This window comes from Cannabis sativa, chromosome 1 (genome assembly GCF_029168945.1).
Source record: "Cannabis sativa cultivar Pink pepper isolate KNU-18-1 chromosome 1, ASM2916894v1, whole genome shotgun sequence".
Taxonomy (NCBI): domain Eukaryota; kingdom Viridiplantae; phylum Streptophyta; class Magnoliopsida; order Rosales; family Cannabaceae; genus Cannabis; species Cannabis sativa.
In genome coordinates, this window is record NC_083601.1 from 41,774,572 (window position 1) to 41,800,751 (window position 26,180).

The 26,180-nt window shown below is 36.6% G+C and overlaps 5 protein-coding genes across 7 annotated transcripts; 3 read left to right on the forward strand and 2 right to left on the reverse strand.

The window, feature by feature from the left end:
• Positions 1 to 92: 92 nt before the first annotated feature.
• LOC115706993 (protein MAIN-LIKE 2) lies at positions 93 to 4,880 on the forward strand. Its single transcript, XM_030634786.2, has 7 exons — positions 93 to 496; positions 1,691 to 1,866; positions 2,613 to 2,707; positions 2,821 to 3,459; positions 3,597 to 3,761; positions 3,861 to 4,274; positions 4,362 to 4,880. The coding sequence occupies exons 3-7, from the start codon at positions 2,618 to 2,620 to the stop codon at positions 4,563 to 4,565; spliced, it is 1,512 nt and encodes a 503-aa protein (XP_030490646.1). The 5' UTR covers positions 93 to 496; positions 1,691 to 1,866; positions 2,613 to 2,617; the 3' UTR covers positions 4,566 to 4,880.
• On the reverse strand, positions 4,817 to 11,508 carry LOC115706989 (uncharacterized). Of its 2 annotated transcripts, none has more exons than XM_030634775.2 (11): positions 11,204 to 11,508; positions 10,663 to 10,820; positions 10,520 to 10,570; positions 10,278 to 10,439; positions 9,142 to 10,188; positions 8,302 to 8,769; positions 7,816 to 7,956; positions 7,513 to 7,617; positions 7,143 to 7,352; positions 6,987 to 7,058; positions 4,817 to 6,876 (listed from the first exon to the last, which is right to left on the reverse strand). In XM_030634775.2, exons 1-11 carry the CDS (start codon positions 11,214 to 11,216, stop codon positions 5,134 to 5,136), a joined length of 4,170 nt encoding a protein of 1,389 aa, XP_030490635.2. In that variant the 5' UTR covers positions 11,217 to 11,508; the 3' UTR covers positions 4,817 to 5,133. The 2 variants fall into 2 exon arrangements, with proteins under 2 accessions (XP_030490635.2, XP_030490634.2); XM_030634774.2 differs by having other exon boundaries at positions 4,817 to 6,879; positions 11,204 to 11,498.
• Positions 11,509 to 13,312: 1,804 nt separating this feature from the next.
• LOC115706992 (subtilisin-like protease SBT1.9) lies at positions 13,313 to 15,981 on the forward strand. Its single transcript, XM_030634783.2, has one exon. It carries the CDS (start codon positions 13,409 to 13,411, stop codon positions 15,731 to 15,733), a length of 2,325 nt encoding a protein of 774 aa, XP_030490643.2. The 5' UTR covers positions 13,313 to 13,408; the 3' UTR covers positions 15,734 to 15,981.
• Positions 15,982 to 16,991: 1,010 nt separating this feature from the next.
• Positions 16,992 to 19,905, forward strand: LOC115706991 (subtilisin-like protease SBT1.9). Its single transcript, XM_030634782.2, has one exon. The coding sequence runs from the start codon at positions 17,275 to 17,277 to the stop codon at positions 19,666 to 19,668; it is 2,394 nt and encodes a 797-aa protein (XP_030490642.2). The 5' UTR covers positions 16,992 to 17,274; the 3' UTR covers positions 19,669 to 19,905.
• A 54-nt stretch (positions 19,906 to 19,959) lies between these two features.
• LOC115706990 (serine/threonine-protein phosphatase 7 inactive homolog) lies at positions 19,960 to 25,006 on the reverse strand. 2 transcript variants are annotated; one of them, XM_030634780.2, is made up of 12 exons: positions 24,792 to 25,006; positions 24,517 to 24,674; positions 24,385 to 24,435; positions 24,173 to 24,301; positions 23,170 to 24,093; positions 22,487 to 22,951; positions 22,098 to 22,238; positions 21,399 to 21,503; positions 21,108 to 21,182; positions 20,606 to 20,803; positions 20,455 to 20,526; positions 19,960 to 20,371 (listed from the first exon to the last, which is right to left on the reverse strand). In XM_030634780.2, the coding sequence occupies exons 1-12, from the start codon at positions 24,805 to 24,807 to the stop codon at positions 20,282 to 20,284; spliced, it is 2,424 nt and encodes an 807-aa protein (XP_030490640.2). In that variant the 5' UTR covers positions 24,808 to 25,006; the 3' UTR covers positions 19,960 to 20,281. The 2 variants fall into 2 exon arrangements, with proteins under 2 accessions (XP_030490640.2, XP_030490639.2); XM_030634779.2 differs by having other exon boundaries at positions 19,960 to 20,374; positions 24,792 to 24,948.
• Between the last annotated feature and the right edge of the window lie 1,174 nt (positions 25,007 to 26,180).

The window sequence follows — 26,180 nt, forward strand, 5'->3', positions numbered from 1 at the left end:
AACCTTTTATCGCTTCTGGAGAGAGAGAGAGAGAGCATTGGTATTTGGTGGTCGTAAATTGATTACTTTGCCTTCCATGTCCTTTCGCGCTCACTCTACAAATCAAATTTTCTTTTTCAATAGAAAATAATAATCTCCTTTCTCCAAATAAAAGAACAAAAAATAATTTCTAATGTAAAAATAATGATAATGCAATATGAATGGTAACGTAATATAATAAAAATTATAATAAGAGTGATATTATTATGACGTTTGATTTGATATTTTTAGTAAGGAGGAATTATTATTATACAAATTTATGTCATATTGTAATTTAATTTTGAATTAATTTTTGTTCATTATCTCTGATTCTCTAATTGGAAATGACGAAAAAGGATGGTTTTATGTGAGAGGTGTGGAGCAAAACTAAGTCTTGGACTCTTGTTTCAATATGCGGCTCTCTATTTAATTCTTCTTCTTCTTCTTCCTAGTTTAGGTGTTCTCTACTGAATCGAAGGTACTCTCTCTCTCTCTCTCTCTCTCTCTCTCTCTCTCTCTCTCTCTCTCTCTCTCTCTCTCTCTCTCTCTCTCTCTCTCTCTCTCTCTCTCTCTCCATTTTCCTCATTTAGTGAGTGTGTGTATGTATATGTGGAGAAAGAATTGTATGATTTTGCTTTCTTTTGTTTCTTAAAAATGGGTTTGCTTTAGTTAGAGTTGAAACTCTACGATGACTTTTTTGCTCTCAGGATAACAAACCCAATTGGCCAATTATCATACTTTTTAGGAAAATTTTCTGCAATTTCATGCGAAATTCCCCAACATTACTACAAATCTAAAAATGTTATCATATCTTTTTCTTTTACTAAAAGTCTTATATAAATTTCATTGTGTAAAATAAAGGTAATATCTTTTTTTTCTTTTAAAAAGTTAATAAATCCGAATTCTCATTTTCTAAAGGTATATTTTCTTTCTTCCAAAAAAAAAAAGGTATATTTTCTTTTTGTACACTTTTCTTTCAAAAAAAATAAAAAAACAAAGTTATTAACTCGCATTTGGCAATATTATAATTTTTTGAGAGTTTATTTTGGGTCTTGGAAACATACAATTACACCAAATATGGGGTAATTTCCAAGACCCAAAATAATTCCCTTTTAATTCAATTTTTTTTTTCGAAATAAAACCCAACTTAATTTAACCTAACCTTACATAAATTATTATGGAATCTAAACTCGTTGATAAGAGCTAAAACGACTTGGATAAAAACCCAAAATTTAAGATGAAACTCGAGCGTAAAAAAAAAATACACTTATTTATTTAGTAAATATTAATATGTCGACTCCAATCGACGGGAAAGAAACTTAGTGCATGTTTGGCATCATACTAAAAAACTGTTTTCTGTTTTTAAAAACAGAAAATTATTTTTTGAAAACAATTTGTTTGTTTGGCGCTTGTTTTTGAAAAGCGATTTTGAAAAACAAAGTTCTGAAAAACGAATTTTGAAAACAACAAAATGTTGTTTTTTGTTTTAAAAGCAATTCTTTTAGTCGATATTATTTTTAAAAAATACTTAACCAAAAACTCGCTTTTTAAAAGCTTGTATTTTTTTGTTTTCATTTCCAAAAACAATTTTTTGAAAACAAAAAACAGAAAGCAATACCAAACATGCTCTTAAAAATTGTGCATTTATTTTTTCTTCTTATCTCTTTCACAGTTCCATCATCGGCTAAACACAAAGACACTGGCTTTTGCTTCGTCCGGCAAAGCTGTTGTTCCTTTTACATATTCAATTTGAAAATAATAAACCCTAAATTATCTCTCGGCCGCTGCTCCACTTGGGTCCGCCGGCCAACCCACTTCGCCGGCTCTTTAACCCGTCATCGCTGCCAGGTATTTCATGTTACTATGTATTTTATTTATTTCTATGTATGTTTCGATTTGACATTTTAGGAATGTTGTACTGAGCTTTGGTTCTCGTTAGTGAAATTGAAATCCGGGTTACCATGTTGATAAGAAATCAATTTTTGGTTGTGTTGATTTCCGAAACCCATCATAAAGGTTATTTATTTGAGTCTTTAAATCACAATTTACGGATTATTTTGCTTTTTCTTTGATTCACAGAAGGATTTTCTTCTTCTTTTATTTATTTTTTTTTTTCACATATACATGTGTGTCGAGTTTTGTAATTGTAAAGACCTATCCTTTAATGTCCTATCAAAACAATTTTGACAAAATACAGTGGGGCGTATCTCCCCACTAGAACCTTCATAGTTTTGGCTCTGAACTTTAGTGGTTATTATAGATATTGGATACAGATTTCAACTTCTGGTTTAAAACAGTTGGGAAGAAATATTTAAAGTTGGTGGCTTTTGCTATTTTTGTTTTTCATATGTTTCTGGTGATGACTGATGAGACTCCATTACTGTATTGAATGACTGTATCAGTGTCCAATTATGGTTTGAGAAATATGTCAATTAACTAGATTTTATTTTCTTTCCCTCTACTTCTGTCATTTACCACTGGATCACTGCTATTTTACAACTAGTAACTTGTCCTAAAGGGAGAAAGCACAAATTGCAGTAATCAATGAATCATATGTTGATGTTTGCATTTTTTATTGTTTTTTTTTTTGTCAGTTAAAATGACTACAATTGCGGATCCAGGACCAACTGATAAATCTGTGCTCTATGATCAAGATAGTCATGTTTCTTCAGCAGTTTGGGATGGCCAGGTTGGATGGAAATTAAAGTTTGTTTTTACCAGTTATTTCTTTATTAAAATAAAATTATAATAAAATTACTTTATGTTTCAATTTGTGGTTTAAACTGATTACGGCATTTGAAGGAGCGAGGGGTTCTTAGATGTCATGAGCACACTTCAATGCTGGAACAGTGGAAACTCACCCCTGAACAAATTGAGTTGGTTGAGAAAGCTGGATTTGGGTACCTTAGAGTGATTCCCTCTTTTTCTCTTGATAATTCACTCATCTCAGCCCTCGTGGAGAGGTGGAGAAGAGAAACTAATACATTTCACTTTCCTGTTGGGGAGATGACGATAACTCTTGAAGACGTAGCCCTGATTCTTGGGTTGGCAATTGATGGAAAACCTGTTATAGGTGCTTCATCAAACACACCCAGCTCAGTTTGTGAAGCTCTTCTAGGCAAAGCACCAGAGGACCTAAATGGTGGAATGTTGAAGCTAACTTGGTTGAAAGAGTCCTTCTCTAAATGTCCTGAGGATGCTTCTCCTGAAGTAATTGAGCGTTATACGCGGGCCTATCTTTTGTATCTCGTTGGCAGCACTGTATTTTCCACAACAACTGGGAACAAAGTCTCTATCATGTATCTTCCATTGTTTGAAAATTTTGACGAAGCAGGAAAATACGCATGGGGAGCAGCAGCATTGGCATTCCTGTATAGAACTCTTGGCAATGCTTCTCTCAAATCTCAAGGCACCATTAGCGGTTCTTTGACTTTAGTTCAGGTAAGCAGGTTAACTATTATAGCTTCTTATTTTATTCTCCCTCAATTTTGCATGAATGGGTTCTCAAAGTTTATATTTTTGTAAGGGTTGTCAAAGCATATACTTTTTTTATAACGATTTTATATTGTTCTCTTTAGTGCTGGAGCTATTATCACCTTAATCTTGGCCGACCAAAGATCAATGAAGATACGAGTGGTAGATTTCCATTTGCACTTAGGTGGAAAGGAAGACAAAGTGGATCAAGATCAACATCCAATATAATTGCTTACCGCAAGGCTTTAGATTCCCTTACACCTTGTGATGTAGGTGAAGAGATGACCCACTTAATAACTACATATGGATTTTTTTTTTTTTTTTGGTTCAGGATTTAATAAAATTTGAATTGTTGATAACAAATGCAGGTTCAATGGCTTCCCTACAAAGATTTAGATTTCTCAGTAGTACCAGAACATATAAAGGATAACTTAGACCTGAGAAGATCAAAGACTATGCTGATATGCTTTGACAAAGCAGAAAAACACATGCCAGATCGCTGTTTAAGGCAATTTGGTTTGCCACAATCAATCCCAGAGAAAGTCAAGCGTTGGGAGAAAAAAATTCGGACCCCGGGTCCTGGAAAAGATTTGACAAATGATGCAGAATCTGAAGCTAAAGTTAAATTGCAAGCAGAGTTAAAAGAGTGGTTGGAACGTAAACTTCTTATTGTGGAAGTTGGTGATGATGTTGATGAAAGTGAGTACATGCAGTGGTATGAAAAAATTACCCGAAGATTTTTAGGAAGACCTGAATCACTAGAATCTGAGTTTCAGAGAACAGTAAGTTGACACAAAAAAAGTCCCTTTCCATCTTAGTAGTCATTTATTTACTGGAATACTTGGATGTGATTGAACTATTCTTTACAGGTTGCTGCCATGAAGGAAATTGCTAGTATAGCAGAGTCAGTGTCAATTGATCGGATGGATTCTCGGGATAAAAAGTTGCTTAACGAAATTAAGAGCTCGGTGCATAACTGTTTGACAGAGATTGTTGGAGAAGCACGAAAAGGTAGACGCAAGAGTGTTTCCAAACGTAAAAGGTCAGATGATTCCAACAGTAGAGAAGACTAACCATGGAGTACATGAAAATGTCTGAATGCTCATTATGTTAAGTTCACACTTTATTGTGTATGGCAAACATGCTCAAGTTATAGAATCATGGTCTTTAATTATAGATCATCTTCCGTAGATTGTGATATTATAGGCGAATTAGTTATTGTATTTGTATGAATGATTTATGGAAGCGTTAGTGTAACACAACCTTTCTGAACAATAAGACACAAGTCTAAGGTTGTAGAATGTACAAGAAAGAACAATCACGCTTCTGAACAAGTTATTGTAGTACTTGATTGTTTATTGTTGCTGTACTGTGGAGTGTTTCTACAATTGAATTGCTCGAATGGTTGATACCCATCATTAATTACAAAGCATCTGCCATTGTTAAAATGTTATCACTTTTCTTTTCATAAGAGAAAATAAGATATATGGACTAAAAAACAATATTTGATCTTTGAACAAATTAACAATGATTCCTGGAATCTCAACAGTTTTGAGATGTTAAGCCTTTTCAACTGGCTTCAAGTTATTTTGCTACTGCGCTCTTTGCTTTCTTCTGGAGCATTTCTTTCCTCTGCTTGCTTTAAGATGAACTTGTTGTTTGTCCTTGTCTTTCAACTGGAGTACTTTCTTCTTCTGTTTGCTTGAAGTGATCCTCATTGTTCTGTCCTTGTCTTTCAACCTGTGTACTTTCTTCTTCTGTTTGCTTCAAGTGATTCTCATTGTTCTGTCCTTGTCTTTCAACCGGATTACTTTCTTCTTCTGTTTGCTTCAAGTGATCCTCATTGTTTTGTCCTTGTCTTTCAACGGGAGTACTTTCTTCTTCTGTTTGCTTCAAGTGATCCTTATTGTTCGGTCCTTGTCTTTCAACCGGAGTACTTTCTTCTTCTGTTTGCTTCAAATGATCCTCATTGTTCTGTTCTTGTCTTTCATCTTGAGTATTTCCTTCCTTTATAAGCATAGAGTTGGCCTCATTGTTTAGCCCTTGGCTTTTGCTTTGCCCTTGGCTTTTATCTTGAGTACCTTCTTCCTCTACTTGCATCAAGTTGGCCTCACTGTTTTGCCCTTGGTTTTCATCTTGATTGTTTCCTTCCTTTTTTTGCATCATGTTGGCCTCATTGTTTTGCACTTGGCTTTTATCTTGGGTACCTTCTTCTACTAGCATCAAGTTGGTCTCATTGTTTTGCCTTTGGCTCTCATCTTGACGATTTCCTTCCTTTTTTTGCATCAACTCGGCCTCATTGTTTTGCCCTTGGCTTTCATCTTGACTATTTCCATCCTTTTTCTCCATCAAGTTGGCCTCATTGTTTTGCCCATGACTTTTATCTTGAGTACCTTCTTCTTCTACTTGCATCAAGTTAGCCTCATTGTTTTGCTCTTGGCTTTCTTCTCGACTATTTCCTTCCGGTTTTTGCATCGAGTTGGCCTCATTGTTTTTCCCTTCGCTTTTATCTTGAGTACCTTCTTCCTCTACTTGCATCAAGTTATCACCTTGAATACTTGCTTCTATTTCCCGCACTGAATTGACCTCATTGATTTGCCCTTGTCTTTTATCTCGACTACTTTCTTCCTCTACTTGCATCAAGTCAGCCTCATTTCTTTGTGCTTGGCTTGCACACGGAGTACCTTCCTCCATCGCTCGAATCAAATTGACGTCATTATTTTGCCTTAGGCATTCATCTGTATTACTTTTTTCTTCCACTGCTTTGACCTCATTGTTTTGCTCTTGGCTTTCATCTGGAGTACTTTTTTTTAATGGTTGCTTCAAGTTGACCTCATAGTTTTGCCCTTGGCTTTCATCTTGAGTAATTCTTTCCCCTGCTTGCTTCAAGTTGGCATCATTGTTTTTCCCTTGGCTTTCATATGGAGTACTTCTTTCCTCTACTTGCATCAAGTTGACCTCATTGTATTGCACTTGGCTTTCATATGGAGTGCTTACTTCCACTGCTCGCTTCAAGCTGGCCTCATAGTTTTGCCCTTGGCTTTCATCCAGAGCACTTCCTTTCTTAGATTGCTTCAAACTGACTTCGTAGTTTTGCCCTTGGCTTTCATCTGGAGCACTTCCTTTCTCAGAATGCTTCAAGCTGACCTCGTAATTTTGCCCTTGGCTTTCATCTGGAATACTTCCTTTCTCAGCTTGCTTCAAGCTGACTTCATTGTTTTGATCTTGCCTTTCAACTTGATCCTCGGCTTGCTTCAAGTTAACCTCATTCGTTTGCTCTTGGCTTTCATATGGAGCACCCCCCTTCTTAGCTTGATTCACGTTGACCTCACTGTCATTTGGAACACACCCCTCAGCTGACTTTTGAACCCCATTTTCAGTCACCTGCTATTGAGAATATTATATATAATAGTATTAGAATAATAGTTTGGACGATAATGGTAATAAACACCAATGTCTACATTGTGAATAACTAAACATGAAGATCAACTCACTCTAGCTGAAATAATATGCTTCAGTGCAGCAATAAGCTCAAAGAGATACTCAAACGCAGCCTTGTGAGGCTCCTGTATTAAAATCCACTACTTTTAGAACCTCTAATAAGTTACTAACACTGATAGAATGAGTAGCTGAAAAAATTGTATTTTTACCTGCAGATCTGATGGTAGAGGGAGTCCTTCTACCATAGGGGCCCTAGGAATTGGGACAACTTGCACGCCACCTGCATCATCTGCCAATGGAACACTCCATGAAGGGGGATTGGAAATGCCCAATGCCTCAAAATCGACCTTAGAGCTTATCCAAGGAGGAAAAATACTTCGAGATGAAGATGAACGATCTGTTGTAGGCTGTCCATGCACCTGTGAAAAGTACAGGCATTGAACAGTGCCAATCATACAAATTTTGTAAGAAATTATCAAGAAAAAAACACCCAGACACACTAGCAGAGCCCTAATTTCTGCCCTATTCTGCTTTTTCATGTCCTTGCGCAATAGGATGACAATGTGTTTATGTTCAAACCTCTGGCCTTTCTACAGCTTTGAATGAGTGGAAAGATGGCCTTTCAAAGTTTGGGGGCTTCAGTATAGCAAATGCTCCTTCATTGTAATATTTGGTTTCGCCAAACTGCAAGTTTCAAAAAATTATGAGGATCTGACAAAAGATATACAAACAAATTATGAGGAAAAATAACCTCTTCTGCACCACTGTTAACATCTGGACTTTATTCTACTTATGAATAACTACAACATTCTCCCAAGTCAGGCATGTAAGAAATTTGTGGAAGAAAGACACCAAATATGCAAGGAAGATAAAAGAAAATACCTGTGGGTAATCTGGAGCACTAAATAAAGTGTAGAGTGTCCCTGATTCTCCATGGTGATCCATACTGTACCCACTCAGCATGTCTCCAAAATCATCTTGACCAGCTCTTGCATCAGGGCCTTCATGAGATCTTAAGATCAACTGTTAAGCAATACGACCATAAAAGCCAATCTTTGCATCAAATACTCTTTAAGCTCCTCTCTAAATTATCCACACTATTAAACAACGGTTTAAACTATACATGAGGATTTGAAAGCAAAAATATTAATTGGCTATGAGAGTTTTTAAAAATCAAACCAACTCATCATCAATACAAACAAAGAAATGCATACATTGACAATATGTTTTGAAAGCTGCTATTTTGGTGGTCTAATTTGTAGATCAGTAATATGAACAAAACACAAATACATAGGCAAATGTCTCAAATGTCACTTATAATCCAATGAACTTGATGAAATTTAAATTAAGGACAGCATAAAAGTATACCTTTAAATTTGATTGTTTCAAAAAAGCCTCGGTGCAATCAGGACCCCAAGATAGACCCATTCCTTGATTCACACTCTCAAATAGACCATCATCCATCGATGGATTTGACCATAGCACATCACCCAATAATACATTTGGACCTCCATCTGGAGCATCTATAAGAAGACGATTCACCTTAGACAAGTCTTCTAATGAACCTAGCTCCACATTGTGTGCCCTCTTTCTCTTAGTCCTCCGAAAAGGTCCAGTATGTGTGCTTCGGAAAAGACCTCCATGAGTGGTGTACACACAACCTGCTATAATTGAGGCCAAAGGAAGATCTTTAAAGCATTCCACACAATTCTTGTAGACCATTTCACCTTGGTCACCAAATTTGGTTTTCACCTCTTGCTCGAAACCGTATATTGATGTACTAAATTTGGTCTCGTGGTTTCCTCGTAGAAGATACACTCTATTAGGCATCAAAACCTAAGCATACAATAAGACCACCTATAATTAGAAGTGTATTGACATAATACATAAATATTTATATACATCAATCAAACAAAAACACATTAAAGAGAAATTGCTAGTTAGAACATTGAATTTTCCACCTACCAGTAGAATAATTTATGTAGGCACAAAAAGAATGCAGGTTCTAAATCTTTTCAACAATCAAATAGACCCCATGACGCTGAAACTGTACTGAGTGTACCAAGCTTAATATCTTACCACTTAAATACATTTAAGAAAACAAAGGTATTTCCAATCTACTTGACCAAAAAGTAGGTGCTTAAGAATAACAAGTTCAGTGAAAGAGAGTATACTCCAACAAATACAATTATCACTGCCTTATCTTACCTTCCAAGCCAACAAGACCAGAAACACCTCTAAGCCCCACGCACCTCTGTCTACATAATTTCCATTAAAAACATAAAATTGCTTCTCAGAAGGCAGCCCAACAATTTTAAAAATATTGAGTAAATCATGGAATTGTCCATTCACATCACCCACTACAGCAACCCTAGAATCTTCTCCTTGGCAATCAACTGCCACACAATTTGGCTCCTTGGATAGAATACTTGAAGCAGCATTAAGTAATTTATCCACCACAGCAAGCGGCATGAGAGACCAAAACTCTGATGGTGGGTCCCTCTTTGAAGACCGCTCAAATGAAAACATCAAATTTTTCACCCAATCTAAGGTTATTTTCCCACCTGGGGGCCATACAACAGGTCCTCGAAAGGGTGAGAGTGAGACCTTATTCTGATTATCTGTATTTTTAGGTTCAGATGTCTCACTAAAGTTTTTTTGCACATTATTCTGATCATCAGTTCTCAACGCATCAGCTTCCATCTCATCAGTTCTTAGCTCAACAGATTCCACCATCTCACTCCTACCATCTTCACCTCGTAACTCGTCAGCTTCCACCATCTCAATATGACCATCTACAATTCTTAACTCACCAACTTCCATCATCTCATTCTGACTATTTTCAATTCTTAACCTATCAGCTTCTGCCATCTCGTAATTACCATCTTGAGCTCTTAACTCATCAATTTCCATTAGATCATTCTGACCACCTTCAGTACGTAAATCATCAATTTCCACCACCAATTGCACGTCGTCAAACATCATCCCTTCTACCTGACCAATCTGCATCTCATTGCTAGTAGTCTCTGATCCATCAACGTGCATTACAACTTGTTCCCCTATGAGGGGCACAGCACCATTACCTGATGGCATGGACTCATTCTGGCTGTCTTTATTTCTTGCCTGAGCCCCCACTTCCAGTGCCTCATTTTCAAATAATCTTCTTTGAAGCCCACCAATATCTATATCCCTGTTTGCTGGGATCAAGGCCTCACCCATCTTACTCTCCACAGTCTCTGCATCTACTCCACTGACCTATAAAATTTGCATTCAGTTAAACTGAAAATTCAGCTTGGTACAGAAATAAATACAAAAAAAAAAAACATTCTGGCTTGTAACCGTACTGATTCAACAGGTTCACGTCGAGTTGTTGAAACTTTAGCTCGTCTTGTAACAATCATCGAAACAATCTCTTTCATTCGTGACACTGACTGAGTCTGCTCATCATCCATACCATCACAAGGTATTCTACTTAAAATGTTACTGACATCCTTGCATGAACCCACCTGCCAATTCTCGTACTGTAAGCCAAACCAAACCAAACCAGATAAAATAAATGAATACAACTAGTAGAAAATTCCATTACCATCTTTTCAATACTGAAGGATAATGCCTTTTTCACATCACTCTTAGTAACCTGTGAATATCAAAATAGAAAATGAAATTCACAAAGTTAAACCATGAAAAGTACAACAAATAAAACCATAAAACCTTGTGGCTCTCACAAACCTTTTCAACTCTGTTATTAACAATTCCACGAGCTATTTCTCTCATCGTCATCAGGGAATGCACTTGTTGATCATTTAAGTTTGCAAAAGTCATTTCATTTATGTTTTCCACAATCTTCTTAGATTCATCTACCAATCTCTCCTTCCGACGGCTCATGTCTGCAATCAAATGTATGAGTATGAGTGAAACAAGAATTGATTGCATGACAATTATACATACCCCAAAAACAAATTTTCAAGCTACAAAGATACGAAACTCATATTCCAGAAACCATTGCACTTGTTTTTTCTTCACCAACATAACTCAACAGTCAAAAAAAAAAAAACACTATAATTACTTGAAAAAGTCTCATTCAAACAAATACCCAGAACAATTACTCGTGTCTACAAAACAGATTCCAAATACCCAATTCAAGAAAAAGACAAAATAATATCCAAAATCTCAATATAACGAGTCATAATTCAAATTTAAGAGTTGAGCAAAAAAAAAAGAAAGAAAAGGAAAACATATGAATGTAGTGAGAGCAATAAGGATGAGTAACCTTCGGCTGGCATGGCTAGTGAGGATGAACCGAAGCTGAGGAGACTAGTCTGAATAAAAAAGTAGAAAAGTGTTGAAGAGGATTGTCTGGGAGGGAGGAGATTGGAGCGCGAAGGAGAGTGGTGTTATATCATAATAGGTTGGTTGGTTCGTTGGTTGGGTTCTTTGGGTTTGAGGAGTTTTGGACTTTGTTTTTCTCTTCAGAACGACTAAACACAAAAACGACTTCAAGCCCTAGATCGTTTTGATTAATACTGCTGTTTCGTTTGTGCTGGGAGGGGAAAAAGGAAAAGAGTACTCAATACGACGCCGTTTTTCACAAGCTCGGGATATCTTATATAAACCTATTATTTATTTATTTATTTTTGCCTTTAAAATAAAAAAAAATATATATATTATTGAATTTGAAGGTAACAGCTCAATATTTTTGTTTGTACTACCTCCCTTGAATGCACACGTGCGCGCGCAATATGTCACTCTATACTATTTTTGTGTTCAGATTAAAAGAAAAACAATACGATTTGTGTGTATACTTTTTCTACAAAATCTATTACTTTTGTGAAATTATTCATTAAATATTACAGTAATTTATAACGTAAGTGTTTAAGTTTAATTTTTAATTATAAATAAATATTAAATTTAATTTTTAATGATAATAATACTTATATTATATTTTAAGAATTTAATAATTAGTTTATTAATTATATATATAAATAAAAAAGTATTAGATCCATATAAAAAAAACAGTAGAGTTGTTTATTAGAACTGGCAAACTTCGTTTTAAATTATCACCGCAATAATTTAAACTGCTGTAGACAATAATCAACGAGGTCATTTTGGCAATTTGGTTAATTCAGACCAAACGCCTGCGGCATGGTTTGGTTATGAGGTTTTATTGGTTTTAAGAATTTATATATATATATATATATATATAATTCTTTATTCATATCACTTATTTATTTAAGAATTGTTTTTTTTCTAATGGCTTTATTTATAAATATTTTATTTTTATATAAGGTGTTATACTTATATTTCGAGTAAGTAATATGGTGATGACACGTATGAATTGGCTAAAAAATATACTAGCTCATGTTATAAAGCAGTAAATACGTTCAATAAACTCGCCTAAAAAATACAATCGATTGGTAAATATATTTGAATTTATCTTTTGAAAGATAAAGACGAGCCATGAATAATAATTACCGTTTTATAAGATAAGGGAGATGAGCAATCAACGTAAAAGGTTCATTTTGGGATACACATAATATGCTACAAAACAACAATGAGTTGGAAGGAGTAGATAATAAATTATTTCAAAGCTTACAGCTCATTGACCCACATACTCGTGAGTATATTAAAAGACTAAAGCAACTACATTCACTATAATTAATCTCAGAATTATCACATTATGACAGTGTTCTACGTTTGCCTCTCTCAACATTACAGAAAGACGTAAGAAGTACTTTCCAAATTATATTTAGACGCAAAAAGTTATCTTCAAAGTAAAACATCATAAGATTATTATTTATGTTGCGAGGAGAAGAACCGCGTTAAAAATATTATTATTATTATTATTATTATTATTATTATTATTATTATTGTTATTTATTAATATTCTATAATTTATTTATTACATAAAACTTCATTTATTGTTATTGTGTATTAGTGATGTTTAACACTTTTTAAAAATGTCGTCTTGTAATTAATTAGTAATACTCCTTAAAAGTTATTACATTAAATTATATGAGACTCAATATTTAATTAAACTAATAACAATTTTAACACGGAGGAAATCACTAGTATGATACACTTTAATGATGATTTCCCTATGTTAGAGTGACTAAACTACACTAAAGCATATTATGTCACTTTAAGGATCTCACACAAAACTAGTTCGTAATTAACAATTGACAACGTGCAAAAAAAAAAAAAAAACTAGATTACATTTAACAAGAGGCTATAAACTAAATCTCTTGCACTCATTTCAAATAAAATATAAATAGATCTAACGTGAGAATCCAAATGCCTTGGAGACCTAATCACCTTACGACCACTTTCCTACAACCAGCCACTTGTCACGTGCTTTTACTATTAAAAGAAAGATTACAACGATAAAATGCAAATATAATATCATCAATATATGCCTCCCTGGGTCATTATATAAACAACGTTGTTTTACAGAAGATAGACACAAGCTTCCTCAGCCATGACTACTGCTTTACCCAGAATCCAAGTAGTGATTCTAAATCTAATACCAATCTTCTTTTTATTTTCCTCAAGTTATGCTCAATCTAAGGTATACATAGTTTACATGGACCATTCAGCCATACCCAGAGCATTCTCTACACACCACAGCTGGTTTGAGTCCACTCTTTCTTCCATATCAGAAAATTCAGAGCTCCCCATTTCCTCAAAACTCATCCACACTTACACAAACTCCATTCATGGCTTCAGTGCATCCCTCACTCCCTCAGAGCTAGCTTCCCTCCAAAACTCCCCTGGTTACATCCACTCCACCCCAGATCGTCCTATGGAACTACACACCACTCACTCTCCCAACTTTCTCGGAATGAGCACCAGTTCCGGGGTCTGGCCGGCTTCTTCATACGGCGAAGATGTCATAATTGGCGTCATTGACTCTGGCGTCTGGCCCGAAAGTGAGAGCTTTAAAGACAGAGGAATGAGTCGTGTCCCATTGAGATGGAAAGGTAAATGCGTGACAGGACAACAGTTCAACACTTCTTTGTGCAACAAGAAACTCATAGGTGCTCGATATTTCAACAAGGGAGTTCGAGCCAACTTCCCTGATGCCAAAATAACCATCAACTCTGCCCGTGACAATGAGGGCCACGGGACTCACACTGCGTCTATAGCCTGCGGAAACTTCGTTGAGGGTGCTTCCTATTTCGGCTACGCTGCAGGAACAGCCAGAGGAATGGCACCAAGAGCTCGGCTAGCCGTATACAAAGTTCTTTGGGAAAACTACATTTACTCATCTGATGTTATCGCAGCAGTGGATCAGGCAATCAAGGATGGAGTCGATGTATTGTCAATGTCGTTGGGAATTTTTGCAGAAGAAGATAAATTTTACGATGAAGACCCAATTGCTTTGGCTACATTTGCAGCCATGGAGAAAGGTATCTTTGTTTCTGCTTCGGCAGGAAACAAAGGACGTCTTTTTCATGGGACAATTTATAATGGGGCGCCATGGTTGACAACTGTTGCTGCAGGAACACTTGACCGTGAGTTTAAAGGAGCGTTGACTCTGGGAAACGATACTAAAAAGATTACATTTGAGTCGTTATATCCAGGCGAATTTTCTGGTCACCGAGAACAAATTGTTTTCTTGAACAAGTGCAAAAGCTTGAAGAAGCTGAAAAGGCTAAAGGGGAAAGTCATTGTTGTATGCAAAGATGGAAAGAACACAAACTTGGGAACCCAAGTCGACATAATCAAGAACGGAAGTACTTCGGTGATTTCTGGTGCTATATTTCTCACCAACTACGACTATAAAGATTATTATGATTACTCATTCGCAGCTGGATTCATTGATGATGAAAATGATCGGAAAACTGTGATGGACTATATTAGTAAGAACAAAAACCCAACTGGGGTTTTGGAGTTTCGGAAGACGATTTTGGGTACAGCTACAGCTCCCAAAGTTGCGAGGTATAGTTCGAGAGGTCCATTTGCGAGAAGCCGGAATGTGTTGAAGCCCGACGTTTTGGCTCCTGGTTCGGAAATCTTGGCTTCATGGACTCCGCTTGACAAAGTTGGCGAAGTCCACTCCAAGCCTTTGTTCAGTAACTTCAAATTAGTTTCGGGAACTTCCATGGCCGCTCCACATGTTTCAGGGTTAGCCGCTTTGATCAAATCTGTTCACCCAGATTGGAGCCCTGCAGCTATTAGATCCGCCATCATGACTACGGCAAACCCTTTAGACAACACTGGGAGTCCCATTAAAGACGACGGAAACAACGACGAACCGGCCAGCCCCCTAGCCATGGGAGCTGGATTCATTGATCCCAATAAGGCCATTGATCCTGGGCTAATCTACGATGCAGAAACAGAGGACTATGTAAAGCTTCTCTGCTCATTTAACTACACAGCAAAGCAGATGAAAATCATTACCAAAACGAATACTAGTTGCAATGGGATTAAGCCGTCTTCTGATCTCAACTACCCGTCGTTTATAGCTTACTTTCCCTCCGATTTGGAGGGCTCCCATCGTCCGAAAGTGGTAAGGGAGTTCATAAGGAGGGTGAGGAATGTTGGGAATGAGAAGGCGAGTTACAGAGCAGAGGTGAGTGGCATGAGCGGTTTCAACGTGAAGGTGGAGCCTTCGAAGTTGGTTTTTCGGCGGAAGAATGAGATGTTGAGTTACAAGCTGAGTGTGGAGGGTCCAATTAGTGTGGTGGAGGAGATTGAGCTGCTTGTGCATGGCTCATTGAGTTGGGTGGAAGAGTCAGGTAAACATGTTGTGAGAAGTCCAATTGTGGCTACTGATATTGATCCAAGGCCAATGAGATGACCGTATTCTAGATTTGAGAAGAGTTATCAATTTCATTTTTAATTTTTGCTCCAAGTTTACAATTTCTGTGTTTTGATGAGTTCATGTAAACCAAGGGAAATATTGCTAATGAATTAGGACTCTGTTAAGTTGTTGTAACTTTCTTATCAAATGCTTTGAACTGAGAATTAAAAGTTCAGAAATATTAAAGGGTAACCTTATGGTGCCCCACAGGAGGGAGGTGGTATAGTACTATACTACCAGCCAAATTTTAGAGTGTCAAGTTGGTATGTTGTTGGTTTAACGGCGATTCTCAAATATCGCAGTGCAATAGAAACAAAGACACAGGGAACGGGTTACCTACTCTCTTAACGGTCAAAGTGTATCCTTTCATTCCAAATTAAAGTCCCCGCCATTTTAGTGGTACTAGTCTAATAAACTTTTACTTGAACTGCCACTAGGATTTTTTTTTTGTTGTGGTAACGCCCTTCTAGAATTACGTTTAACGTCCCTTTATGACTTTCCCGATCGGCGCCTCGGGTCGGTAGCCGGGCTCTGGGACATTACTACCACGGCTACTATCGACCCGAGCCCAAAGAAGGAAAAGAACTAAGTTATAAAAAGTCTCAGAGCCGGCCGACCTTAAAGTGAGATGAGCTAAGTGTGCGTTTTGGATCCTCGTACACAGCCCCGAAACTATAAAAAAAAAATTATTAGTTTGTAGATAAAATGTTAAAGAGGTAAATAATCAATTTCAATCTCTATTTTTATTTTTCAAATAAATATTTAGTATATAGCTAGAGGATCGAATCTCGTATGAGTTTTAAATTTAATTTTGTGTTCTATATACCTTACGACCGTCTGTCTGTGAAGTCTATAAGTCAAAGATGGTCAATGGATAAAATGTTATGATATCTACAAATTTAAAATTACAATTTTTTTAAGAAAGGGGGCGCATGTGAGCATTACTGTTGAGAGTACTACCACATATACAAGATGACACTTCGAATATTTAGCTGTTTTCACAATCATTTCTCATTTTGTAATAAACTATTACTGGGCAAAGCAACCTCAACTTGTTCTTCAATGCTATTCTTAAAATAAAAATAAAAAAAGTTGCACTTGAAAGTTCCATTAAATATGAATTTGCTCAGAATGCGGCTTTATCTCATTGCTAATTAATACTTAATAGTCCTCCTTTAGTTTTTATATAGTGAGTGGAGTACACTAAAGCATTATGTAATGTGATGGGTATCATTGCCTGCTCATTAAATTAGTCTCCGAAAAACTAATAGTTAATAAAAAGTGACAACGTGCTGATAGTTAATACATTAAAACAGACTATAAAGCACATTTAAGCAATAATAAATAAAATCTCTTACACAAAACAATACTACTCTACCTTAAAATCCAAATGTCATTTCTTTGAGACAGCATCATCTCACGAGCTTTTTCCTCCTAGACACTTGCCACATGCTTTTGCTAAAATAATTAAGAAAGACTAACAACAAAGTTTAACGTTAAAATTATTGTAATAATTATTAAAAATCTAATATAATAAAATGAATATATTATGTACGATTCTCTTGTTTTTTTATAAAAACAAGGTTGTTTTACCAGAAATACTCACAAGCTCAGCCATGACTACTGCTATAGCTAGAATGGAATTAGTAATTCTAAATCTAATGCCAATTTTCTTCTTATTCTTTTCATCAACTTATGCCCAATCAAAGGTATACATCGTTTACATGGACCATTCAGTCATGCCCAAAGCATTTTCTACACACCACAACTGGTTTAAGTCCACTCTTTCTTCCATATCAGAAAATTCAGAGCTCCCCATTTCCTCAAAACTCATCCACACTTACACAAACTCCATTCATGGCTTCAGTGCATCCCTCACTCCCTCCGAGTTAGCTTCCCTCAAAAACTCGCCTGGTTACATCCACTCCACCCCAGATCGTCCTCTGGAACTACACACCACTCACTCTACTAAATTTCTCGGAATGAGCACCACCTCCGGGGTCTGGCCGGCTTCATCATACGGCGAAGGCGTCATAATCGGCGTCATTGACTCAGGCATCTGGCCCGAGAGCGAGAGCTTTAAAGACAGAGGAATGAGTCGTGTCCCATTGAGATGGAAAGGAAAATGCGAGACAGAACAACATTTCAACTCTTCTTTGTGCAACAAGAAACTCATAGGTGCTCGATTTTTCAACAAGGGAATTGTAGCCAACTTCCCCGAAATCAACATAACACTCAACTCTGCTCGTGATGATCAAGGACACGGGTCTCACACGGCGTCAACTGCTGCAGGAAACTTTGTTGAAAATGCTTCCTATTACGGCTATGCTGCTGGAACCGCCAGGGGTATGGCTCCAAGAGCTCGGGTGGCCGCATACAAAGTTCTTTGGAAAAATAAGGTCTTTGCATCTGATGTTGTCGCAGCAGTGGACCAAGCAATCAAGGATGGAGTGGATGTATTGTCAATGTCATTGGGATTCTTTGCGGCCAAGGATAAATTTTACGAGGAAGACGCAATTGCAGTGGCTACATTTGCAGCCATGGAGAAAGGTATCTTCGTTTCTGCTTCGGCGGGGAACGCGGGTCGTCTTCATGGGACAATTAACAATGGGGCGCCATGGTTGACAACAGTGGGTGCTGGAACAGTTGACCGTGAGTTTGAAGGAGCGTTGACTCTTGGAAACGACACTAAACAAATTACATTTGAGTCTTTATACGCAGGCAACTTTTCTGGTCTCCGAGAACCACTTGTTTTCTTGAACAAGTGCAAGAGCTTGAAGAAGCTGAAAAATATTAAAGGGAAAGTCATTGTTGTATGCAAAGATGGAAAGACAACAACTTTGGAAGATCAAATCGAGGTAATCAAGAATGGAAGTACTTCGGTGATTTCTGGTGCTATATTTGTTACCAACGATGAATGGAAAGATTACTATGATTACTCATTTGCAGCTACATTCGTTGATGAAAAAGATAATCAGAAAACTGTGATGGACTACATTAGTAAGAACAAAAACCCAACTGGAATTTTAGAGTTTCGGAAGACGATTTTGGGTAGAGCAACAGCTCCGAAAGTTGCCAGGTACAGTTCGAGAGGTCCATTTATGAGAAGCCCAAGTGTGTTAAAGCCAGACATTTTGGCTCCTGGCTCGGAAATCTTGGCTTCATGGTCTCCACTCAACAAAATAGTCGAAGTCCACTCCAAGCCTTTGTTCAGTCACTTCAAAATCATATCGGGAACTTCCATGGCCGCTCCTCATGTTTCAGGTTTAGCCGCTTTAATTAAAACCGTTCACCCAGATTGGAGCCCTGCAGCTATTAGATCCGCCATCATGACAACGGCAAACCCTTTAGACAATACTGGAAGTCCCATTAAGGATGCCGGAAACTTTGACCATCCGGCCAGTCCCCTAGAAATGGGAACTGGATTCATCGATCCCAATAAGGCCATTGATCCTGGGCTAATCTACGATGCTGAAACAGAGGACTATGTCAAGCTTCTCTGCTCATTGAACTACACAGCAAAACAGATGAAAATCATTACCAAAACGAATACTAGTTGCAATGGGATTAAACCGTCTTCTGATCTCAACTACCCTTCGTTCATAGCTTACTTTCCCAGCGATTTCGAGGCCCCTCATCCGGGTCCGAAAGTGGTAAGGGAGTTCCAGAGGAGGGTGAGGAATGTTGGGAAAGAGAGGTCGAGTTACATAGCAGAGTTGAGTGGCATGAGGGGTTTGAAGGTGAAGGTGGAGCCAATGAAGTTAGTTTTCCGGCGGAAGAATGAGATGCTGAGTTACAAACTAAGTGTGGAGGGTCCGACTAATTTGGAGGAGGAGGTTGTGCATGGCTCACTGAGTTGGGTGGAGGAGTCTGGTAAACACGTTGTGAGAAGTCCAATTGTGGCCACTAATATGGACCCAATGAACCTTTAAAAGCAACTACGTACTCGGACTAGGAAGGAGTATTTCAAAGCAAGCAAGCTAGAGTTTCTAATTTTTATGATAGGAGCATTGCTGGCACTTTAATTGGGGTTTTTACTTATGATTTATTAAATTAAAATGTGTGGAACTGAATATTAAAGTAGAATTATTTTGAATTTTTTATTTTTGAAAAGTATGTTTGTTTGAATTTAACCATTTATGAGTCAAACTTTGTGCTGTTCATTTCAACTAAGCTCTCGCAGAGGGAAAAATACCAAATTGTACTTTGCTGGTGATCACAAATGCACAAATACCCCACAGCAATGCGCAGGAGAATATGTAATCACATCCAAGCAGAATCATACAGGAGAGTTTCAATGTTGAATACAAAAAGATTATATACCACGATGATGATCAAAGAAACTATATATGAACTATTAACATTTTAATATTAAATCACACAGCAACAGTTAGAGCCAGCAATTAGCAACTAACCTGCCCTAAAACACTGATAAAAGAATAATTATGGACATGAAAATGATACTAGGTGAAATTTTTTCCGCAAAAGAAACTGCAATAGACAGCAAAATTTCTGCATCTGGTAAGTCTTGGTATGTTCATGTTTTCAATCCATTCGATTCAATCGTTTTGCCCTTCGTTTTCGTTTGGAACGCTTCTGACTCTCAGTTGAGGCATGGACTCCATTCTCAGTTACCTGCTTTTATAATGAAACTTATAATGACTTTGATATTCTATGTTGAATTTGATAAAAAATGAAAGAGGAACTGAGCAACTCACTCCTTTTAAAACCATGCACTTCAGGGCAGCAATAAGCTCAAAGAGATACTCAAAGGCACCCTTGTAAGGCTCCTGCATTGAAATGAAAACCTTAGGAATGACCTCAAAAAGCTACATAGCATGAGAACAGGCCAAAAAAAGTGTCAAATACCTGCAGGTGTGAGGGTAGAGGAAGCCCTTCTATCAAAGGAGCCCTTGGAACTTGGAGAAATTTTGTTCGGCCTGTACTGTTATTCTCCATCAAAATATTCCAGGAAGGAGGACTATAAATGCCTAACGCCTCAAAGTCGACCCTAGAGCTCAACCAATCTGGAATATTAGTTTGAGGTGAAGATTCACTACTTGTATACTGCGTGCATATCACAAAAGCAAGTAGAGTTCCATTAATGCTAATCTTGTTAAACATGCTGTATTTAATACTCAAAGTTCTTCAAAGAAATTGTAAGGAGAAAGCAGAAACAAAAGTCTCCTAGTCCCAGATGGGCATCAACCTACTCCATTCTCAAAGTTGACACTCCCATAACATTATTAAAATAATAAATGTACATTTAAAAATATTGTGATACATTTAATAAAACAGGGAATTGATTAGTAGATAATTAATTTTTTTTTCAAAAAAAAAAAGATAAAGAAAAAAGAAGCTAGCAACTCACAATTGATGTCAAATCTTCTTCGCTGGCATAACTCCCATCTTCATCAGCAACAGCCTCAAAAGGATCTATCACTATCTGTACAGAAAGTCCTTAATGTTAATGGCTATAACATGAGTTGCAGGACAGTCTTGTATATTTAACAAGGTAACTATTCAAAATGCCTTCTCAGGCACTTTCCAGTCATTCAAATGCATTAAAACAAAGAAATGGCTCAAAGTCAAGACACATTCTCTCCTGTTCTACTCTTCTTTGCTAACAAATGAGTATATTGTTTCTGGACTACATCCATACCTCTGGCCTTTCTATGGCTTTGAACTGATGGAAAGATGGACTTTCAAAATTAGGAGGCTTCAATACAGCATATGCTCCTTCGTTCTTGTAGTTTATTTCACCGAACTGTAAATTTTTATAACGTTTAACATAGGAAAAATGATAAGAACCTGCTTCAGCTTATACCAAATCAGCAACTAACAGAGAAAAATAATGAAAAATCGCAGCAAAACTCGATGGAACAGTAGCAATTTGAGATTGAAAAGGTGAGCTATTAATAGGAAAGTAGACTAAAAGTCTCTACAGTAAGTGAGAGCCTTAGCTCTCTATTGATGCTGATAAATATCTTAATACTAGCATGAAACTACACTCACTCAAACAAGCACATAGAAGCAACTCACCCACACAAGAATAACCAAAAGCCCCTCTGCTCATTTAACGTACCATTGTATATTCTACCTATTTCCCTTCCTAGCATAAGTAAATTTCAAGCAAGGCCTATCATGCCTATCAAAAAATTCAGATTAGCTTTTATCTTTCCAACAATAAAAATGTTATACCACAGAATTTAAATTGATTGTATAAACATATACTAGAAGCAAAAGATGTTCCAAATATGGCTAATTATACTAGAAGCAGAATTTAAATTGATTGTATGAATATGAAAATATTGAGGAGCAAATAGACAAAAAAGAGTATAGGCAAAGAAAGAACCAAAACCTGTGGATAATTGGGAGCACTAAATAAAGTATACAATTTCCCTGACTCTTCAACATGATCTGTGCTGTACCCACTTAACATATCTTCAAAGCCATCACGTCCATCTCTAGCATCAGGACCTTCATGTGATCTGATAATCAACTGTTTAGCAAAAAAATAAAAGAGTCAACCTTGCCTTGGCATAGGCCCTTTTATCTTCAAACAAGAATAACTATCACGTGGTTAAGCAATGTAAAGAGGTAGATTAATATCTAGCAACAATAGAGTAACACTGCCTTGTTTTTGCAGAGACAATATACAAAGGTTCATCATGTCTCAATTGAATCTTTTACTCCTAAAAAATCAAAAGAAAAGAACCCAACAAATTGAGTACCACACTTAAAATTTACCTTTAAATTTGACTGCTTCAAAAAAGCCTCAGTGCAATCAGGACCCCATGTTACACCTACTCCTCGAACTGCATTTTCAATTATACCACCTTTCTTTGATGGATCAGACCATAGCACATCATTCAATATACTTGGATCTTCATCTGGAACATCTATAAAAAATCTGTTCACTCTAGACAAATCTTCCAAAGAACCTAACTCTAATTTTTGTGGTTTGTTTCTCTTAGACCTTCTAACAGGGCCACAACTCAAGCTTCGAAAAAGGCCCCCATGTGCAGTGTATACACAACTTGATATGATTGAGGCCAAAGGAAGGTCTTTGAAGCATTCTAAGCATTTCTTGTAGACCAATTCACTTTTATCAGCAAATTTGGTCTTGACCTCTTGCTTAAAACCATATATTGATGTGCAAAATCCAGTTTCATGATTTCCTCGCAATAGATAAACTCTCTCAGGCATCAGGACCTGAAGAGAATGTGGAGTAAATCCGCACAAACTTCATAAGTGATCATACTTAATTCTAGAAATTCATATTAAAAATCATTTCACAATGAAATACAAACTGCAGTAACTACATCTATTACAAAGACTACATGCTACATATTAGGAAAATAAATATGTATGCACCAACATACATAAAAAAACATGACAAAACCAATAAATACTCACTACCTTTCCCTTACCTTCCAAGCAAACAGGACAATAATTACTTCCAAACCCCAAGCTCCTCTATCTACATAATCACCATTAAAAACATAAAACTGCTTCTCAGATGGTAACCCAGCAAGGCGAAAAAGATTGAGCAAATCATGAAATTGTCCATGAATGTCACCAACTACAACAACCTTTGAATCCATTTCATGACAATCAACTTCCACACAATTTGGTTCCTGCGACATGATTCTTGAAGCCGCATCAAATAATTTATCCACCACAGATATTGGCACGAGAGACCTAAAATTAGATGGTGGATCGTTCTTTGAAGAGTGTTCAAGTTTAAACATCAAATTCTTTACCCATTCGAGGGTAATTATATCATCAGCAGGCCATATAACAGAGGGATGAAGGGGCGACATTGCCACTGATTCTTTCCCTTCATTTGGGTCATCATCCCTTTCTAATTCAGATGATCCAGTGAAGGTTTCTTCCATCTCTTTCTGATCCTCTTTTGTTCTTAATTCATCTTTCACTGAAAATTGGGCATCTTCAAAAATCAACTCTTCTGGTTGAAAAGCCTGCACCGCACTGCAAGTAGATGTACCTCCAGAAAGTGTTACACATTGTTCCCTTCCAACTAGAGTTTCTCCATTGCCCAACCGGGGTGGCTCATCCATTAAGTTGGTTTTCCCCTCGATATGACCATCTTCATTTACCACATCAACTACCCTTTCGGCCTGGATACCCGCATTACCCAAATATGAATGTTCAACCACAATATTATTCTGTTCCACCGTCTCAACCACAATATTATTCTGCTCCACAGGCTTATCATGTTGATTTCTCAACTCAGCTTCTGTTTCCACAGTTTTATTTGTTAATACTGTCCTTTGAATCCCTTCAAGTTCCACATCCTCCTCGGTCCCAACAGCAAAAGTATTTGAATCAACCTGGTGGGAAGAAGAAAAAAGATTATGACATGATTCAGATTCAGGTTTAGCATGTTCATAATGCCAGACTACTCCAAACCTTAGCTCCTTTAGTGACAATAGATGACACAATCTCCTTCATCCGCGACACTGACTGCGAATGCGGATCATCAATAGTTTCATAATCAATATAACTCAAAACCTTCTTGACAGCCTTGCAAGAACCCACCTGCTCAATTCTTGAAACTATAAGCCAAACCAAATAATCCAACAAACAAGAAAAATATAAAGAATAAAAAAAAAATCACTTGCCATTTTGTCAATACTATGGGATTGTGCTTTTTTAACATCACTAGCTGTCACCTGTAAAAATTAGAAATTTATCAATAAAAAAATTTAGAATGCCAACCTTTGAATTCAGTGATACGTAAACTCTCCTCTAACCTTTTCAATTTTGTTATGAACTATACCACGAGCTAGTTCCTTTATCATCATAAGAGAATACACTTGTTGATCATCTAAATTCGCAAGAGACATCATGTTTATGGACTCCAAAATCTTCTTGGACTCATTTACCATTATCTCTTTCTGAAGCTCCATCTCTGTACGCAAATACGTATAATATTAACGGTGTAACTGTAACCCCAAAGCATCTGAAATTCTGAATCTTTCAATACAGCAGAACATATATACTATACCAAGAAATAAAAATTACATACGATATTCGTATGGCATAGTAATTGGGTCCCCAATTCGGTACTTGTAGCGAGAATTGGGTCTCAGTCTCAGAACTCCATTTTCATTTTTTTGCAGGCACAAGAAGACTACAAGCCCTAGTTCGTTTTGAATTCGAAAAGGTCACGCAACATTTTGAAACGATGACGTTTAATTTTTTAAAGTAGTAGCGCGCCATGCTTTTTTTAATTTTTTTTCAGCAACTACAGTCCAAACATGTTTTTGACTAATTTATATGGTTTTTTTTTTAAGTATTTTTATAGTATTCGGTATGTCATTTACATGTAAATTAAGTTTTTAAAGTCCATATTTAATGTTTTTATTTACTTTTAGACAGTTTTATTTGTCACTAGTATTGGAAAAATCGTCAGAATTTACTGTCGAAGATATCAGAGTAGCTGCCGGTGTCGAAAAAATTACCGGAGTTACTGTCAATGCCAAAAAAATCATTAAAATTGGTATTATCGCCAGACAATTACTGGAAAATCATTAAGAAACTGGTTTCTCGATGAAGAAATTAGTTTCTACAGATTAGCTAGCACACTTAACTGTAGATTCGGGTGTGGATTTGGGTAAGAAGAGTGAATACATCATGAACATGTTGTATGATATGATAATTATCATCTATAAAGGATAGAGTCAATACTCTATAAACTCTATGTAGGGTACAATTGAGAGTTGGTTACTATATTAACAACTGGTAATTGGTTATCTTAATAGGTAATATTGGGATGGGCCGGGGTTGTTGTTGAGGATTTTGGAGGATTATTATGATTCTAACAATATATATTAATGGAGTATGAACACATATAAAAATTAACAATAATGGGAATAGCAATAAATAGAGTTTAGAAAACAATAATGTAATAAGAACATTATTATGAAACACAAGATTAATCCAAAAGAGTGATTAATAATAAAAATTGACACAAATAGCATAAAGATGAGTTTGGAAAAGTCACCATTGATTTCTATGAAATCAATTCTTTGATCAAGAAGAGATGTCGGGTTAGAACTACGCATATTCAAGAAATCTTTACTCCAAGTCCCAGTTGGATTACTAATGGCTTCTTTCATGGAATAAAATCTAAGACTTCAAGCATTTGATTTGTTTATGATTAGCAAAATCCTAAACAAAACTAATTAGTCTCGGAGATAACTACTAAAGAACATTTAGATAGGTTTCTTGAGAGAGTAGAAATGAGTGGTCAATTCGTTTTGCTGTCATAACACATTTATAGTGTAGGAACCTTTATTATGTACTAACCCGTGATTAGGTCACTTAATGAGGTAATTTGAATCATTTCTTGCATAAATTTTCCATGCAAAGTGCAAGTAGCATCGGGAAATAAAAAAAACGTAAAACTCGAATC